The sequence below is a fragment of the Marmota monax genome, unplaced genomic scaffold (genome assembly GCF_021218885.2).
Source record: "Marmota monax isolate L192 unplaced genomic scaffold, Marmota_monax_Labrador192_F-V1.1 WCK01_AAM20220418_F8-fsc00106, whole genome shotgun sequence".
Taxonomy (NCBI): domain Eukaryota; kingdom Metazoa; phylum Chordata; class Mammalia; order Rodentia; family Sciuridae; genus Marmota; species Marmota monax.
The window spans coordinates 5,198,220-5,217,830 of NW_026695218.1; the positions used below are offsets into that span (position 1 = coordinate 5,198,220).

At 41.4% G+C, this 19,611-nt stretch overlaps 1 protein-coding gene and 1 non-coding gene across 2 annotated transcripts in view; both read left to right on the forward strand.

Moving 5' to 3' along the window:
* Positions 1-2,848: 2,848 nt before the first annotated feature.
* Tacr1 (tachykinin receptor 1) overlaps positions 2,849-19,611 on the forward strand; it is a 155,063-nt gene continuing 138,300 nt past the window's right edge. The window contains exon 1 of the mRNA XM_046432361.2: positions 2,849-3,842. Within this exon, the coding sequence (XP_046288317.1) occupies positions 3,454-3,842 (389 nt within the window). The 5' untranslated portion in view covers positions 2,849-3,453. The remainder of the gene's footprint in view (positions 3,843-19,611) is intronic.
* Positions 8,222-8,328, forward strand: LOC124084951 (U6 spliceosomal RNA). The gene has a single exon (XR_006849298.1). It is a non-coding gene; the product is annotated as a U6 spliceosomal RNA (small nuclear RNA).

Sequence of the window (19,611 nt, forward strand, 5' to 3'; positions counted from 1 at the left end):
GAGAGACAGAGAGAGCACAAGAAAGAATAAAAGCATTAAAAATATCAGGCTTTGGATACAGAGGTAAAGAATATTTATTGCTCATTGTTGTTAGTGGCAAAAACTGAAACAAAATAGAAATTTTAAGAATAAAAAAATGAGTGTATGAATGATAGTTCATCATCTATACCATAACAATAATATTTAGCCATTATAAAAAATAAGTTCATCTATACTCATTGACTCAGAGCATTTGGACAAAGTTTTGAGTGAGAAAAACAAAATGTAGACAACAATGAAAGTCCCTTATTTGATTTTCAGGTATGGGTATTATGTGTGTTTGCATTCCTGTCTAGATAAAGACAGCCTGGATTTAAAGTACTTTGTCAACAGGATTTCCTTCAAGATGGGTGACTCTGTTTTGTGTGTCAAGGAGGGAGGTCAGTAGAAAGGGAAGCCAAGAAACCCCAAGGATAAGAAAAAAATATATCCAATCTTGGAGGAAAATAGAATGCATGGGATCTTACCTATATATTTGTGCAAATTTATTCCTAAATGGGAAAGAAAGTCATTACTTTCAGAAGGGGCAGTGATAGAGAGTGCCCCTGCTCAGAGTGTGTTCACCTTCTGCTGCAGTATAGCTAAGGCATTTTGGGTTTCTATTAATTGTGAACCCCCTCCTGAGTATGCTTTGTTTTTTCTCTGGAAAGAAATTAACTTTAGCAAGCCATATACCCCCTGGTATATGACTACAAGCCATGAAGAACAGAAAGTAGGAAGGAGAGCAACCCAGGGCACTCGTCATAGGTGCATCAGGTTGGAGAATGCCCAGCCTTGGAGACCCAGCCCAGGACTATAGGTGTTATGCTAAGTTAACCGGACAGTCTTCATGGAACTTCAAGCAGATTGACTTAACTTGACTTATAAAAACTCTGTCTGGGATATTCTCCTCCCTCTTATCTCAGCCTCTTCCCATCCTAACTCATCCTTCAGGGTTCTTGATGGGTAGGATTTTCTACACTCTACCCAGATTCCCTTGGTTGTCTAGGTGAGGTGGACTTCTTCTCTTTCACTCAGTGCTTAATACCTTTCTAGTATAGCTAGTTGCCTCTTTTTCCTTCTCTAGACTTAAGTCTCCTGCACCCCCAGCTCCTCAGGGCCCCTCATCCTCTCTTCAGAGTTCCTCCAGCTGGTGAAAGCAGGAATGAAAGATCCAAAATGAAGTGAGGAAGCCGTGCAAAAGAGGATTTATATTATACCGCTGCTCTCCATGGGGTGGTGGGGGGCACTATCTAAAGCATCCCTTGAGTTTTCTCTGCAGGGCTTAGAAACTTTAAGGATGCCTGAAAGAACGGAGCAGAGAGAAGGGCGGTTCCTATATATGTGCAGAAAGCAAAACCAGAGTGAACTAGCAGATTCCCTGCCCAGGGGAGGGATCCGATTTTATCCTGCCACAAATCAGTACAATAAAATTTCCAGCCTAAAAGTATTTGGCGTGAGAGTACGCGCTTGCCAAACTAGTGTGCACACACCACTGTCTCTCAGGAGGGTGAGCGTGTGAGCCAGCCCAGCCTACGCATGCTGATGCTACCCCGCCTGCGTCTAGCAGTTCCAAGTCCCCCGCAGTGAAAAAGGATGGCAGAGGGGTAGATGGCGCCCCAGGAAAGACTCCAAGGTCCCTTGCCCACCGCAGTTCACCCGGAACACACTCCTCAGTTCATCTCAGGAAGCCCATCTCAGCTTCTCCAAAATGATTCTCTCTGGCCTGCCTTTCCCCTACCTTCTCCCAGTGCCCAATCCCCAGCTGTACCTTTTGAAATTGCCTCTAACTGGGAGACTGGGGGCCTCAAAGTCCACCAGGGGCGGGGCGGGAATAGGAAGAGAAGGCAAGACAGACCTAGCCTACAGTTCCTATAAAAACCTGGAAGAGGGGCAGGGTAAGGAGCCCCCAAGTCATTCTGGTCCCAGCTGGTCCGCGGGCCAGGGAGGTGCGGAGAAGGAGGCTGCCAGTTCCCCGGAAGCGAATGAGAATCCGCAGCGAGTGTTGGCAGAAAGCCCAGAACCGCGTTTGGGCAACAAGCTGGCTTAAGGGTGGCTTCTGCACTCACCAAGCTTCGCAAGGAGCCCAGTCTAGTCCCCAATGCTTGCGGGGAGGCTCGTCCTGAGAGCTCAGATGGAAGGCTTAGCAGTAGCTTCTCCTAGAGTGAGGAGCCAAGTCATCAGGGTGGCTGGAGAAGGTGCACGAAGGCTTAGAACCTTTCCAGGTGCTTTCCAGGAGAATCAGCTTGCCAGGGAGAGGAGCTACTTTGGGGGGGGGGGGGGGGGGGGGAGTAGATGGGGTGGGTACGAAAGTTTTCCAGACTCCTGAAACCGGTTGTTTTCAAGCAGTTCAAGCCTGTGGTGCCCTTCGGCTGGAGCGCTGGCACCTTGCCCTCCCACTTGCCCAACTACCACAGCCTTAATAAGTAGGCGCCTCTGCAGAGTTGCAGCAGGGCTCTAGGCTGCCTCCCATGAACGTTGACTGTCCTTCACTTCAACTGTTTCCCAAATCTTTCCTTTCCCCCCAGCCTCCCTGGTGCAAATGTGGTTCCAGCTGTGGACCCATCTGGCTCAGTTACTCCCAGGCCACCTACCGCCCTCTGGTGGATTGCTGCGGCGACCGGCTTACAGACGCCCACAGCAGGTAGCAAGCAGCAAAAGGCAGGATTGCCGCGGCGGTGGAGTGAGACAGTTGCCAACAGCTGGCGCAGCGCTGCGCACAGGGACTGGCGAGTAAGCAGCCCAGGTACTGCCCCCTTCCCAGTGACGTGTCTGCAGCGTGTTATAAAAGCCTCGTGCGCAGCCTGCCGAGGTTCTGTTAACTCCCTAGCTGAGCAGAACCCAAGCCAAGAGACTCCTGCAAAGCTGCAGGCAGCGGCAGCGGCGGCTTCAGCTAAAGCGCAGAAGAAGAAAAAAAAAATTCTTCAGCTGGACACGAGGACCCAGAATTCTGGCCATAGAATCAGAACTTTTACAGACAGCGCTGTGACAGGCCCTCTTTCCCTCCCCACAAGTCCTCACGCAACGTAGGGCTTTGCCTTTCCCGGTGCAGAAAGGGGAGATAGGAGTTGCAAATAGCAGCAGGTGCAAAAAAGGCGGGGTTCTCTTCTTTCCTAGAACGGTAACCGGTGGAATTGCTTTTCCCCTTTCAGTTTGACGCAGAAGAGACGCTGACTTCAGATTCGGAACTCAAATGCTTCCTGAAGCTTGAAAGTGGAGAAATTCAGAGCCACAAGGGGCAGGCAGAAGGTAAAGCTAGCATTTATTCTCTGAGCGCCAAGTCTCCTGCTTATAAGGAGAGTTCTGCCCAGAAAGAGACTTCCTCCCTCCTGCCTGACTTAAGCAGGGCCCTGAGCCTCAGGAGCCTGCCACAGGACCCCGCTGCAAAGAGAGCCCCGGTGTACAGAAGGGAGGTCTTTGCTGCCTAGCTGCACAATGGATAATGTCCTCCCTGTGGACTCAGACCTCTTCCCAAACATCTCCACCAACACCTCGGAACCCAACCAGTTTGTGCAGCCGGCATGGCAGATTGTCCTTTGGGCAGCTGCCTACACGGTCATCGTGGTGACCTCCGTGGTGGGCAATGTGGTAGTGATGTGGATCATCTTGGCCCACAAGAGAATGAGGACAGTTACTAACTATTTCTTGGTGAACCTGGCCTTCGCGGAGGCCTCCATGGCTGCGTTCAATACAGTGGTGAATTTCACCTACGCTGTCCACAACGAGTGGTACTACGGCTTGTTTTACTGCAAGTTCCACAACTTCTTCCCCATCGCTGCTGTCTTCGCCAGTATCTATTCCATGACGGCTGTGGCTTTTGATAGGTGAGCTTGCCCTTTGCGGAAGTGAGAAAGTGTCCAGAGTGGACCACTGCATTGCTCTGGAGTTTGGGGGCTGGGTCATATATGGTCCAAGGGGAAGATGAGCCACCCATGCCCTGGGGCTTTTACTGGCTGTCAGTTGAGTCAATGGTGGATGGAGACCTTTATCTTATTTTTCTATTTCATCTTTCTCCCCCTACCTCACCTTTTTTTTTTATCACCCATTACCAGTCTCCCTTGCTTTCAACACACACTCCCATTTTCTTAATATAACTTTCCTTACTTCATTCATTCATCTCCCTGACACTTTCATTTCCACTCCTGTTTTGTTTTGTTTTGTTTTCCATATATTCCTTCTCTCCTTAAAGCCTGAGGGGCATTCCCAGGGCTTGGTCAAGGAACTAGCCCCTGAAGGGAGCTTTGTAAATTCCTCCAGGCCTGCTCTTCTGTTAAGCAGCTTCATGTTGTGTTGTGTTTTAAGCACACCTCGGCAAATTTTCTCATTTTTCATTTTTTCCTGACGATTCAGGGACTTTCAGTTCACATCTCAACTCTCCAGTTATTATTTGAATGTGAAGAGCATTTCATACAAATCATAAAACACTCCAGATTCTAATTCAGCTTCCTCTGTGCCCCGACGAGTTCTCATTCAAGAATGAGAGCAGTACAGTTCCTAAGGATCAGGAAGCTTACCCAGACAATTCCTAAATTCCTCTTGCTATGGAAAGTCAATGTTTCTAGCCTGTCTGCATCCACAGAAAATATGCTTGGTCAAACAAGTGAGAGCCCTTCATTCCCTATAATTAACAAATTAGGGTTTCGGAAACTGATGGAAAGTGAAAACATTGGCATTTTCAAAGACAGGCTGGTGTTCTAGAATGAATGGCTCTTGAGGGGGCATGATGGATAAGTAACTGTTAGGGCACAGCTTTATTGGTATTGACTTTTTTGTAGGTGTCCCAGGTCTCTAATGTGTGTGTGTGTGTGTGTGTGTGTGTGTGTGTGTGTATGGACACAGGTGTCAAATGCTCCCCTGGATGTGGAAGCATGTTTAAAACACCTGCACGGTGATTTTAAAATGGATTCTTTTGGTGTACCTGCTGAGATAAATGAATGTAAAAAATCCAGAGAAGGAGCTACAAGAAAACTTTTTTAAAACTCAAAACTATTAACCCCTTTTACATAAAGATTGTTTATGATTTGCAGTTGATTTAAAGTCTCTTTCATTTTTTAATCAGAAAAATCTGTATTTTTATCCTGTAAGGTGGTATCCAAATGTTAACTTGTGAATTCCATATACACTTCCCTTTGTGCAACTCTTATTGTGCTTGATATGTTGTGCGTTAAGCAAGTTGTAGTGAATCCATTTATATTTTAAAGGTAGAAGGTAAATCAGTTTTTTTAAAAAGTGGTAGTGGTACTCTTTTATGCTATTCTGGTTTTCAGATATTCAGTTTGCTGGAAGTGGGATACACCTGTAAGTCCTTCTGTATTGACTAGCTCCTTTACAGTAGCTTTTATAAACTTAAAAAAAAAAATTCAGTGCATGATACAGAACCATTTATCAGTGCAATGAAACTTGATGTCATTTTGCCTTACATACACTTTCTTGATTCCTAAATTAGAGGGTAAGGTAGTGTTTTGTTTGTTGTTGTTGTTTTCTGTGCTAGGGCCTTGCCTAAGCCCTGCAGACCTGTCAGTCAATGTGAGCTAGGGCATTCCGCAGCTGATGGAGCACAGCAGACAGCTCTCTCCCTTTGGCTAACACAGGAACATACTTCACAGCTCTACTCTTTCCTCTGGAATTTAGAAGATTAGGGGTAGAAATGAGGACCAGGACCCTCACAGTGAATTGGACAAGGAGACATATTTTCACTATTGTTTTTCTCTAGGTAAACCACGGCAGGACCTTGACCCTTTGTGACACCTGCTCTATGTGATCAAAGGGTCTCAGATGCCAGAGTTATGGGAAATGACAGCAACAAGAAATGTCCTGTGTTTCTAATGTGCAGCCATGACTCAGGGTTAGAGTTCAAATTGGAGTTAGGTTTGGGGGTTCAGCTCTCTGTCTTCATGTACCTCAAGTGCTCCTTCTAGTTTTCCTTGCTCAGCTTCATGAGCACACAGTGAATTCATCCCCTTAGCCCCCCTGGTAAATGTGTCTCTTGCATGCATGGGCATCCATTCTCCCCCGGGAAAGTTATAGAATTGGAAAGGGGCCTTAAGCTCTCTATGAATTCTCTCTCCTTTTTCCAACATGGAAATGCAGACTTGCAGGAAATGTTAAATTACCTTTTTGTGTGTTCTTTGAATTTTCAATGGACAACCTTGGAATCAAATCTTTAAAAATAACAGCATGGTTTTTCTGATGGTAAAATTAAACCTTTTTCATTGCAAAACACTCAGGAATTATGGAGAGCATAGACACAGAAATTCAAATCAGCCATTACCACACCATCCAAAAATAACACCTGTTAACATTTGATTTTTCTCTTTTATAAATATTACACTACATAATTGAGGTCAGAGTCTATATAATTTTGTAGCTTATGTTTTCCCATAGATACTGGTGGAAAACATTGGTAACTTTGCCCATGTTATTACAATCTTTAGAAACATAATAATAACTTAGTATTGCTTCATTATATGAATGCACTATTATTGATTTTGCCATTCCCCTACTGTATGTAGGTGATTTCTGGTTTTTTTCTATTATGACTAATGCTGTAATGGATACATCTATATGAAAATTTTGCTTTGCTTTTTTATCCCAGTAATGGGGATTGAAACCAGGGGTGTTCTACCACTGAGCTAAATCCCCAGTTCTTTCTAGTTTATATTTTGAGACAGGGTTTCTCTAAACCTGGTCATAAACTTGTGATCCTCCTGTATCACCCTCCTGATTGATTTGCTGTCTTGACAATTTCCTTAGGATAGAGTCCCAGAGGTGGAATTACTGGATCAAATGAAATATTTTTTTTTAAAGAAAACTATCCTATTTTTACAGGATTGTAAACTCTGGGCAGAGCAAATACCACATCTGTTCTGTCTTGTACATTTGAATCTCTCTGGCACAAAGCAGAATGCTTGACACCTAACAGTCACTTGAATGTTTGTTGAATATATTAATGAATGAATAAATTACACATTTCTAGAACATTTGGGAAACAAGTTATATTGTAACCAAAATATAGAAATCACTTTAAAATCCCACTGGTGATAGTTAACCAGTTAAAATTCTGGATTACTGGCTTATAATTACTTTTTATCTGTGTTGTTTCTGGCATTGACAGTCATTCATATTTTTAAGAGTAAATTTTAGATCATAATGAAAACAATTTCAATAGCTGATGAGGGGGCTTTTTATGGCCAGGGGGCTTTTGTGGTTGTTATTGTTTTTCCTTGATATTAAAGCATAGGAGTTTTCCATGTCATAAAAAATGTTTTTAAAATGGGATATTTAATGGATGCATTATATTACATGACTAAAATCATTTATTTAACTATCCATGTAGATTTTTTACTTTTTCATTATTACAAGTAACTGAAATGAATATTCTGAACATAAGCCTTTGAGAGAATCTCTGTTTCTTTCCTTGGAATAAACTCCTTGAAGTAGAATTGTTCGGAACAACTGTCCTATCAGAATTTGCCGTGTTTCCTTCTAGAACCCAGATGTGACAAAATTCAGTTGCAGATTGCAGTACTAACTTAAATGTTCCTTGAAGTCTTTCCTGAATGGACAGAGACTGGGGGAAGGATAAGGGGAGATCTGGTTAAGAAGGTATAATTATTTTTTGAAGTCATTGATTACCTAGAATAAAATAAGTCTTTCAGAGATAAATGTAGTTGAATAAGCAAACACCAGGAAGTTTTTCATTTGAAATGTTGCAATTCCTCACACTTAGAATTTGAAAATTCTTTTCTACTATGAAAACTAAAAGGTATGTATGGTGCTTCATGAAATTTGAAGATGGGGGATATCGAGAGGTCATGCCCTTATTTTACATGGGCTGGTGATGGTGTCCTGTTCTATAGGAGGAGCAGACTCTGAGGAGAGACCAGGAGAACCTATTCTTAACCCTGTAGGAGCAGATGAAAAGGTAACAGACCAGGAACCTAACTAGGAATCACACATGCAGTAACAGGGGACGCCAAACAGCAGTGGCCTAGTATCACAGCTCCTAATACATGGCAGGGGCAGGTATGATCTCAGAGAGATGAAGCACCACAGTTGTTCACTACTCAAACTGGTTCTAGATATGTTGTATTTGAGTGAAAGGAAAAATCCCAATGGGAATTGTCTCTGGATAATATGAGATATGATCAGGACCAGAAGTATAGTTACCCAGGTAGGGATGACTATTGAAAATAAAAGAGCTGTGCTCGCTTCGGCAGCACATATTCTAAAATTGGAACGATACAGAGAAGATTAGCATGGCCCCTGCGCAAGGATGACACGCAAATTCGTGAAGCGTTCCATATTTTTATTTTGGTCGTGGAGGGAACTTCAGTGGTCGTGGTGGCTTTGGTGGCAGTCGTGGTGGTGGTGGCTATGGTGGCAGCGGGGATGGCTACAATGGATTTGGTAATGATGGAAGCAATTTTGGAGGTGGTGGAAGCTACAATGATTTTGGCAGTTACAACAATCAGTCATCAAATTTTGGACCCATGAAGGGTGGAAACTTTGGAGGCAGAAGCTCTGGACCTTACGGTGGTAGAGGCCAATATTTTGCCAAACCACAAAACCAAGGTGGCTATGGCGGTTCCAGCAGCAACAGTAGCTATGGCAGTGGCAGAAGGTTTTAATACTGCCAGGAAACAAAGCTTAGCAGGAGAGGAGAGCCAGAGAAGTGACAGGGAAGCTACAGGTTACAACAGATTTGTGAACTCAGCCAAGCACAGTGGTGGCAGGGCCTAGCTGCTACAAAGAAGACATGGTTTAGACAATACTCATGTGTATGGGCAAAAAAACTCGAGGACTGTATTTGTGACTAATTGTATAACAGGATATTTTAGTTTCTGTTCTGTGGAAAGTGTAAAGCATTCCAACAAAGGGTTTTAATGTAGACTTTTTTTTTTTTTGCACCCATGCTGTTGATTGCTAAATGTAATAGTCTGATCATGACGCTGAATAAATGTCTTTTTTAAAAAAAAAAAGAAAGAAAAGAGCTAATGAGCTCTCTGAAAGAGTAAAAGAGGAACGTAGCGCGCGCATGCACACACACACACACACACAACACACACACACTCACACACACGACAGAAACTCTGCCCACTGATCTCTGGTGTCCATCTTATGCCCATCTTCCCTGGTCTCTACTAGACCTGCAGTCTGTCCTCAAATCTTACCTTAATGGTTGGATGTGGAAGCCACCGTCTATCTAAGGGCAGGCAGTCCTTCAGGCTTTCCCACTTCTCCCAGAAGCAGGACTTAGATTCCAGGATCCTTTGCAATAATTTAAATGGACCTGGAAACCCAGGGCCAAGAATCTCTGGGATGCTGAGAATAGCCATTAATTAGAAGCTCAACAATCACAACTGGTCCTATTTTTTCAAATCAGGAACTGCAAATATTATTGTTGATGTGAATCCAACTATTGTTGTTGGGGATCAAACTTGAGTCTGTTACATCTCCAGTGGATACTTAGGCTTCCAGACCTCTCCTTGAGACGCTTAGTGCTCTATTGCAGCTGCCTCTCCACACTTGTGCATCCTCTCCTGACTCATGAGAGTCTCCACTGTCCTGAACAATCAATACTGTTTTGTTGTGTTTGGGTTTTTGGTTTTTTTTTTTCTTCTTTTTCTTCTTCTTGTTGCTGGTATGTGTTTTGTTTTTGCTTTTAATCTGGCAGAAATATAGGTTATACTGGGGAAGAATAAATAAAAGTATATACATTTGTTACTATTATTGTCGCTGAATTAGAAAATGGTAGAATGAAGATCATGAGGGAGAAACACTCAAACTTAGGAAAGATGTTGAATCCATTGAGGGATGACGCCCCAAGATTAGGTGATGTTTCCAGACTCAGGGCTTTGTGTCTTCCCTCAAAGGGCTCCTGCTATATATTAAATCAAATAAGAGTGATTTAGAAGTAACCACTAGAAAATACACCAAGTGATGTGTCTAATATCAGTTGCACAAATAATTCTACAGGAGAGGAGAGAGTTCATGGTCAGCAATGGTGAAAGATCAAGGATGACTGCAAAAAGTGGCAATTGAGTTGAGCCTTGATGTATAGATATGAATTTTAGAGAGGATGATTTTTTTTGTACCAGGGATTGAACCCTAGTGCACTTAATCACTGAGCCACATCCCCTGCCCTTTATATTTTTTATTTTGAATCAGGGTCTTGCTAAGTTGTTCAGAGCCTTGCTAAGTTGCTGAAGCTGATTTTGAACTTACAATCCTCCTGCCTCAGCCTCCTGAGTCACCGGGATTACAAGTGTGTACCACCATGCCCCACAAGGGAATGATTTTTTGAAAAAGTGACATTCCAAGTACAAGACAGTGTATGACAAAAGCATGGAGGTCAAATGTTGCAAGGTGTTTGGGGGAGAATGACACACTGATTCATCTGAATTAACTCACATGTGAGTCAGGGGATGAATGGAGGACTTGGTGGGAAGAAAGTGATTACAGTTATTGGATTTGATGAGAAAATATAATGATTCATTGGAAATGCCCAAAAAGCAACGTGAGAGGTGGGGTTAGAGAATAAGAAGTCATGAATGAATCAAAATGTAGATTTAGGAGTTTTCCAGATGAGCTATGTCTTCTGTCTATATACATGCCTCCATGAATAGTCTCAAGATTCACAGGAGCATCCTACCAGAAACTAGGATGGAAAAAAGAAGAAGAAGAGAGGGAGTAGAGAAATTAGAATGAGTGGAGTGACAAAGGTTAAGAGACTCAACTTGTGACTGACTCTGTTCATTTGTGTCATTGAACCCAACGACAGTGAGGACGTTTGATTTGTCAATTAGAGAACATTGGTGACCTGTAAGAGACAGTGTCTGCAGGGTATGGTCAAGGGAATAAACTTGGATGGCAACAAGGAGAATGGCCTCTTTCTCATTCATCAAATCATCATTGACCACCTACTATGTGCCAGATGCTGAGGCAGGAAGACACTGTATTTCCCCTGGGAGATTGACAAAGACACAAACATCAAATAACCCAGTAGAATCGATGCCATGCTGAGGGAGCTTGGAAACAGAGTAAAGAATATCCTTGAGAAGACAGGAGAGACTTACTGGTAAAAGTAGGAGAAGGAGGGGTGGGGAGGGGAAGACGAAGTAGAGCAAGAGGAAAGAGAAGGAGTTGGAAAAGAAGAGGAGGAGGGGGAGAAGGCGCAGCAAGGTACAGAGAAAAGAGTGTGGAGTGTTATTTTTTAATTAACTTAAGAACACTGGATTGGGAATGCTCATAATGATTTATTAATATGTCACTTGAAAAGTAGAATGGAGATTTCATATTAATAAAATTGATAATGATATCTTCTATTTGTATGCTTTCCAACCCATTGTCTCATCTAATCCTCATGATGCCAAGGGGGATTCTTTTTCTCTCTTGGAAAGACTATTAGAAACAATTTCTTTTATCATTGTCCTCCAACTCTCCACCCCTCACAGCTTGAAGACACAGGCAATTTGCTTTTATGTGCCTTATATACCTCCCTACATAATCCTGTTCACGGGGGCTTTTGAATCATATTGTATCTAATGAAAGCTGTCGCTGAAAGCATAAAAGTGATGGAAGGATCTGACTATACCAGATAGGACATAAGAGACCTTTTTGACAATTTTTTACCCAGATATAAATTCAACCCCACAACTTTCCAGATAGAGTCATGGTAAAGAGTTTCAAATTCTGCTTGAATATTTCACTCAATTTGCCCCACACATTAATTCAATCAATTGTATAGCATTATAAATTTCTTCCTTTTGTTGAGCTGAAATCTGCCTCTCTGGTTTTGGCCTGTTTCTACATCTACTCTCTCTTCCATGTGACAGCCACTCCAAAACATCCATCCCAAATCTTCCCCATCCCTGGTTAGCAGTCCTGGGTTCCTTCATCTTTCTATCCTCACTGGTCTGTATAAGTTATCCCCACTTGTTAATGGTCCTCTGAAGAACAAGTGACTAGAATGTAGCCTTATCACCATGACCTTATCACCTTATCACCATGACCCTGCCCAGCACCACCTGCTGCAGGACGGGAATCCTCCTTGGTAGCCTTGTTGTCCTCTGAGGCTTGGCTCAGGAGCCACCTCCATTAAGAAGCTTATCTTGACCTACAAGTCTAAACAAGGTTCCTTTTTATCTATTCCCTTAGCCTTTATCCAAAGGTGTTGTAAGGGTCTGTAATGTGCTAGTCTAGCACACCTCTCTGCCCACTAGACTAAGCTGCATGAAAACCAAGGTGCTTTATCTGGTTTCCTGTTCACAGCATTTACACAAGTGCCTGGCACAAAGTGAGAACTTTTTAAATGTGTAAACTGACTGGACAAACTGACTATGCCTCCCTCTTGCACACAACAAAATCTGAACACTAGAACCAACACATGGAACAGATCCTAAACCCATCCATAAAGTTTTGTGTTCAACCAAAAGAAAAATATGGGCAAATATTGGTTATTATAGAGTTGTACAACAACATAGGACACTTTTGATTAAGAGGAGGTGTTGGAGGAGGTGTTGATCATTTTTACCATTCTGCTAATTTCTCCACACATACTAGGGATGACTAGACAATTTATGGAACTTTCCCTGGTCCTAACCCCCTGACTTTTTCTCCAATTCTTCCCACTAAAAACAAGATGTACACTCTCTTCTTTACTTGGCCTTGAGGTAAGACAAATAGAAAACTACACTCCAACCAGCCTTTCAAGTCCTCTGTCCACAGTAGTTGTCTGAATGCCTTCTCCATTGACCCAAGAAAATTCCAGCATACAGTGGCCCAAGAAAGTCACAGAGTGGGGGACAGATTAGGCACTGGCTTATACTGTCCCAAATTCAAACCCCCTAGAGCAGCTGCGTCCCACCTCAGTGCAAGGGGAAACAGGAGGCACTGTGGAAAAGGAACCCCAGGGAGGAAGAGGTACTTCCGTCATGTCCCTGAGGCCTGAGCCTCAGCATGGGTTCCAGCACAAGTTCTACCATGTGCTAGCAGGGCAAACACAGGCAAGGTACTTGACCTTTCTGGACTTCAATTCCCTCATCTGATAAAATGAATACAATAAAACTTACCTTATAGAATATTGTTTCAAGGAAAGAGAGAAAAGTATTTCAAAACCTCCAGTTTATTGACTGACCCCCAATAAGAAATGAATTAATAGGAATGAGCATTATGTTCACTAATAAACCCTGACACACCACTGTATTGATTAGACAATCTCATTCCTGTCTTAGAGTCCTCCTGGACTCCTTCTACATCAAGTATAATAGCAATAGGGTGCCATTATAGATCCTTTATAGATTCTTACTATAGGGTGAAGCATGTATAGATCCTTACCCACTAAATTGTAGTTTAAAATACTCCTGATTGACCCAGCAAATCCCTTGCTAAATGCTTTTCAGCATTCTTGCCATCTTTTTGTGGGGATGCACACTCACCCCATCATTTAGATACTGTAGGTCCTGCTCCAGCCCAGCTAGCCCACAGCAGAACCAGTGCAGGGACCCATCACCTGTGCTTCTTGCCTAGAGGCCTTTCTACTGTCGAAAGCTAGAGTTAAGATTATTAAAAGGCACTACCCTAGGAAGGACAGGAAAGGCACTCCTAAGGGAGTCCCAAATTTTAGACATAGTGATAAGACTGAATTAGAAAGTAGATTAAAGAAAGAAGGATTTTTTAAAAAGTGGTGGGATTAGGTCCAGGGCTGCTTGGAAAATTCTTCTTTTATTATCCCCCAAAACCATTTTCACTTCCCCAATCTTTTATTTCCCAAAGTCACCACCTCACATGGAGAGCATGATTTGCATGTTGAATGTCAGGGAAAACTTGTTCGTTGCCAAAAGTTCTTATAGCTGCATGATTTTTAATTGATATTCAACTTATTCCAGTTGTAGTGTGTACTTAGCCTTTAAACCCATCTTATAAATCAGGAACCATTCTTCTAAATCTAGTTTGTGTGTGTTGAAGTGTTAAACATGCACTGCCTCTTGAGCTTTGACTAAAGTTCAATTAACATGTAAACATGAGCTGCAGTCCTTTCCCCTAATATTTAATTCCATTTCTAGACTAGTTAACATTTTAAATTCGTCCCGAATTTTCCTAAACTTAACAAGTCAAATAATTTTAAAAATGTAAATAGCATGTATGAACTTGATGAATTAAATTCCTTTAAGCATCTCAAACTGTAATCACAAATTTAATACATATGGTTTTCTTAAAAACTTAAAATCCCTAATAAGATGACTTACAAATCGGATAAACAAGATCCCTCTCAGGATTTATATAGCTCTTGTCAGTCTAGTCAATCGAAACCTTTAGATCTAGCATATCAAATTCTCTTAAAGCATTTAAACTTCCAAAGAATTAAATTTATAAGTTCAGTGAAAGGGGTTCTCATGAGCATCTAAATATTGACTAGAAATTAAATCCTCCTAATTGTTGCAATAAAATCACAAATCTGATAAGTCCAATTCTCTAATTATCAGACTCTCATTTTTAACATAGTAAAAGCAAATCACAAGATAACACACCAATCACAAGACTCACTATTATATACACATTGCTTTCATAGAAGTACCATTTCCCCATTGTTTCTTTAATTTTTAAAAATTACCTTTTCAGCATTACAAAGTTATGCAAGCAGAGGTGGCAGGAATGCCTTCTCTGTAAAGGGCCACTGAGGTCCTGGAGTGAGGGGCCAAGTATGAAGTCTGATTCTGGAGTGCCTCAGGGGGTCTGCCCAGAGCTACAGCCCAGCACTGAGCCCTTACTCTCAGAGGAGCCCTGCCTGCCCAGTGCCCACAGGATCCACCCACACTTTGCCTCTGGAATCAAGTTTTGAGTCCCTGCTGTGTGTGTGTCCTGAATCTCCTTGGCTTCCTTCAAGTTTCACCTTTTCCCAATGATTGTCTTAACATTTGATTATCTGATTTACAAAGATGGAATCATACAAAGCGCTCCCCTACCCCTAGTTTGCATTCACCTTTTTCCATCTGATTAGAGTTCACTACATCCTGTACCCTCTCATAGCTTACCTTATCAACCTCATTTCAGAATTGTTCCTTGACATGTGTTTTAGTCCATTTTCTGTTGCAAAAAAAAAAAAAAAAATTATGGACTGCAAATTATTAAAAATAAAAGAAATTTATTTTGACTCACAAATATGGAGGTGCAAGTGGAGGAATTGCATCTGGTGATGGACTTCTTGCTGTCAGAGCCCATCAAGAGACAGGGAATATGAGTATCTGGGTGTCTCTTCTGGTCTTGCTTGCTCTATCAGGATTCAGTCATGGAAGCTCTACCCTCATGACCTTATCTAATCCTGATCACCTCCCAAAGGCCTCACCTGAAAACACTACGGTAAGATGAAGCTTCCACCTCCTTCATCCTCACAATGGAGACTAATGTTCAACACATAAAGTGTTGGGAGTGCCCTCAAACTGTATCCAGACCATTGCATGTGGAAAAAGTGATCCCCGACCCCCATCCCCACCCCAGTTTCTTTTCTGAGACTTTTGGGTCATGAAAAGTACATGCTAGAATTTTTCTGGGTGTATACTATGTCTCCATACAAATCATCAAAAATGGAGCAGTTGACAAACTGGGCTCTCATCATGGTTCAGGCCTATGTTCTAGAGACATAGAGTGCTTACGATATAGATCTATACAGCAGCTCCCTTTGGTCATGGCACAAAGTCTGTAGTGGCAGGGTCTTGCTTCCTGGAGCCTGGAAAGAACCCAGCACCCTTGAATCCTCCAACTGGATCACAGGATGCTCTTTGTTGGGATGGATTGGGTTTCCCTTCTGAGCCAGAGTCTTATGGTTTTTTCACGGCTCTGGAAGTGCTGGGTTCTTTCCCCCTCCCTTCATTCCCACTGTCATCAATTTTGGGTAACAAAAAAAATAATCTAAAATTATGCTGCTCTTGCACCTCAGCCCAGTACCCAAAGTCATAAATGGACTGATGAGCGGTCACCTTAGCCATTCCGTAGCTGCCTGAGTGCACGCAGGGAGGCTGCGGAACAGCAGGCCAGCCACCCCCTGCTCTCTCTGTCATAGAATATAATGAGACACTAATTTTTTAGAGCCTCATGTGCACATTCCATAGTATGTGAGGAGATTAGGAGCACAAGCTTAAATACCCACCTTGTACGACTTATTAATTTTATTTTACTGTGGAGGAACGTCCTCTTGAATAATTAATGTTTTCATAAGAGGATTTGTCTGACTCTGAAATTGTTTAAACAAAAGAGAACTCTATGAACAGCTGAAATACTCTCCCAAATAGTCCCAGGGAGTCAGAGGAGGACTTAAAAATGTCCTAGAATTCATGATAGGAACTGAAATAGAAGCAACTCTGAGTGGGAAACACAGTCAGCTTGACAGCTGGCCAGAGAGGAGTCAGAAGGTGACACAGAAGACCATGTGACCAAATCCTCACTGGAACTATCCTTTAAATCTGTTCCTAAAGGTTTTTCTCTTCCCAGTTGGAAGAAAAGGGTCTGAAAGTGAGTGTGTCCAAGATTCGGCTAGAACATCGGTGAGTCATCACAGGTATTCAGTGGCCCAGTGAAGGATCTGACATCCTACAAATGTCAGAAGGAATAGAAGAAGGTAGAGAGATACTGTCCTCTTCTTTCTGGAGATTTCCCTCCAGTAATGCTTTAACTGGCTCAAATCTACTTTGACGCACATGCTAGTCCTGCGCCATAAATGCATGATCCCAAACTACTGCTCCGATAACCTCACAGCACAATCCAATTTAGCAAATTGAATCGAACCAAGAGAAGCACAGCTGATTAAAATCACACTAAGGTGGGGGTAAAAGTAGTCCCTATGACTTCTTTGTACCTCCAAGGACTCATTTGGACTTTAAAATGGGAATGTGTTCATTCTAGTTACCTCCTCTTTGAGCAGGAAAGATTGTAGAGAATCGAGACAAACTTAGCACTAGGGACTGGGCCAGTACGAGATGTAAGGAGCCCTGAATTTTAGGTAATAAGCACGTTTCTGAAGTCCTGCTTTCACCCAACAGCTCCATGTGTCTATCAAGGAGAAATGGAGAATCCTGGGGTGGGGGTGGGGGTTGTTGAGCCCAGATTGCTGCTAAACTATGTTCTTGTCTCTGCCCCAAGGTGCCAGTGAACTCTGCAGTTGTGTTTGGGTAATGAAACTAGGTTGAATTTGCTTCTGTTCTTGCTCATACTTCTTTGCAAGTCACTAGTTGTCTTGGTAAGCATATAATGTTTTTATAACTTGGAGCAATGTTACCATCACACAGAGACTTTGAATCACAGTTCCAGTTACTCCTAAGGGTCAAGGAGGTGGGGGTTAAGGGAAGCAGTGTGGTCCTGTTGAGAAGGTCAAAGCTGATTCTTCACTTCGCCTGCATCTTTGTCAATGGGTTTGTGCTATTCATCAATCCTGGGATAAGGGCCAGTTTTCCAAGACCTGGGCTTCCTGCCAGGGTCTTTCTGGACCCATGCTTCATCTGGAAACTTTCATCCTTATTTTTTTTTTCTTGTCTGTGTCTTTTCTTTTCTCCCTTTCTCTCTACACCTGGATAAAAAGTTCCTTGCTCCATTTCCTGAGTATTTTGAAAATAGCACAGATTCAATCAATGTAAATGGCTGGAAAATAGAGATGGAACAGAAAAAAAAAAATCTGTTCTGTACAAAATATTTACAGAGCAAAATTAAAAAATCAAATTACTAGTGTTCACATTAAGCAAATGAGTTCAGAAGGATCCTGAAAGGATTCTTGGAAGCTGTTCAGTATTTAGTGATGAACTTAAGTTACTTTTTCTAAGAAAAAAATAGCTTACTCTTGAACTTTATCTGTACAACTCCAAATTCCCTTCTGATCATATTTAATGTACTTATCTTTAAAATGTAAAATATCATATATTTACTAAAGTGAATCAGGAACTTCCTAAAAAAATTAGTATAAATAAAACCAAAAACAAAATCAACACTTGACTGCCTGAATGACACTTTCATCAATTCTTAGGATTTTTTTTATTCCAGGACATTTTTTTTCTATGCATAAGATCTTTTTCATAATTATAGCCCTTCTCTTATTCTACTTTCCATTATTGTGAAAAAATACTTGAGACAATAAACTTAATAAAGAAGAATTTATTTTGATTCGTGATTTCAGAGGTTTCAGTCCGTGGTCACTTGGGCCTATGGTGACATAGTATGTCATAGAGGAATACAATGTGGAATAGTTCTGTTCACTTTCTAGCAGTTGGGTAAGAGAGAAGGGCAGGGGGAAGAGTGGGCTGGGGCCCAATATCCCCTTTAAGGGCACTAGGTTCTATCTCTAAAAGGTTCCACCCCCTCTCAATAGTGCCACAGGCTGGTGACAAAACCTCTAATGAATGGGTCTATGGGGGACATTCAAGAGCCAAACAGTCATTTAGCATATAGAATTTTATTTTAACATAATAAAGTGAGAAGTATTGCTATGATAAATTTTCTTCTATATAAGCATGCTGAATGGTTATGAAGTATCATAACGCAAATAGTCCCTTATCCTTAGATTTAATAGTTGTTTCTAGTTTTTGCTACAGTATGCTATTTGTAATTAATGTTTTACATATGCATGTTGTACACATGCACAACTATTAGGATACATTCTTAGAAGAAAAGCTGTCTGTTATGGGCATTAAATATTTTCAGGATTTTGCTTCATTCTGTTAAATCAGTCTTCAGAAAACTTAAGCAACATAGCAGCATAAATCAGAATATATAGACCCAACATAAAGGAGAATTGCTTTTATCCATATTCCTAACAATTTTGGGAAAAATTTCCAATTTAAAATGTTATTGATGTTTGCATTTCTTATTAGTGAGCATATTTTTGTCCATTTATTACTCCTGTATATTACATTTTTTGTGAATTAGCATATTTTAACATTTTAATCTTAGTTTTTAAGTTACATCTGGATTGCAGAAATGCTTTATTAAGGACATTGGATTTCATCTGGCATATAATGCAAACATATTTAATGCTGTTTGTTAAAACTTTAAATTTCCTCTTCAGTGATTATCTTATTTTATTTAACTGCATCCATCCACATTTTTCTAATATCCTTTCTCTTGTTGGCATTTTTCTTAGAAGGCCCTCCTCAACCCATAAGTAAATATGCACAAGTAATTTTATTTTTTATGGTTTAGAAGTTCTCAAAATTTTCATTGATTAATAAGTTAACTTAGAATATATCTTTTAAAAAATGCTGCTTATATTTATCTAGTTGTCCAAATACCATTTATTGAATGATCACTTCCTTACTGATTTATATTTTGTCCTCCACTTAATTTTATTAACAATTAGGCTGTCTCTTTTTTATTGTGTGATCTCTATTTTTTCCTAACATATATAATTGCATATATTAGTGAAGTTCTGTGTGACATTTCCATGCATGTATTCAGTGTATATTTATCAAATCCAACCATCTTGCTTCCACCCTGCCCCCATTTCCCTCCCTCTACCCCAGCAGCCTTCAAAATTCCTAGTTATGCCCATTTTACTTTCAGGTCAACTTTTTCACTTTTTAGTTTCCACATATGAGAAAGAACGTGTGATAT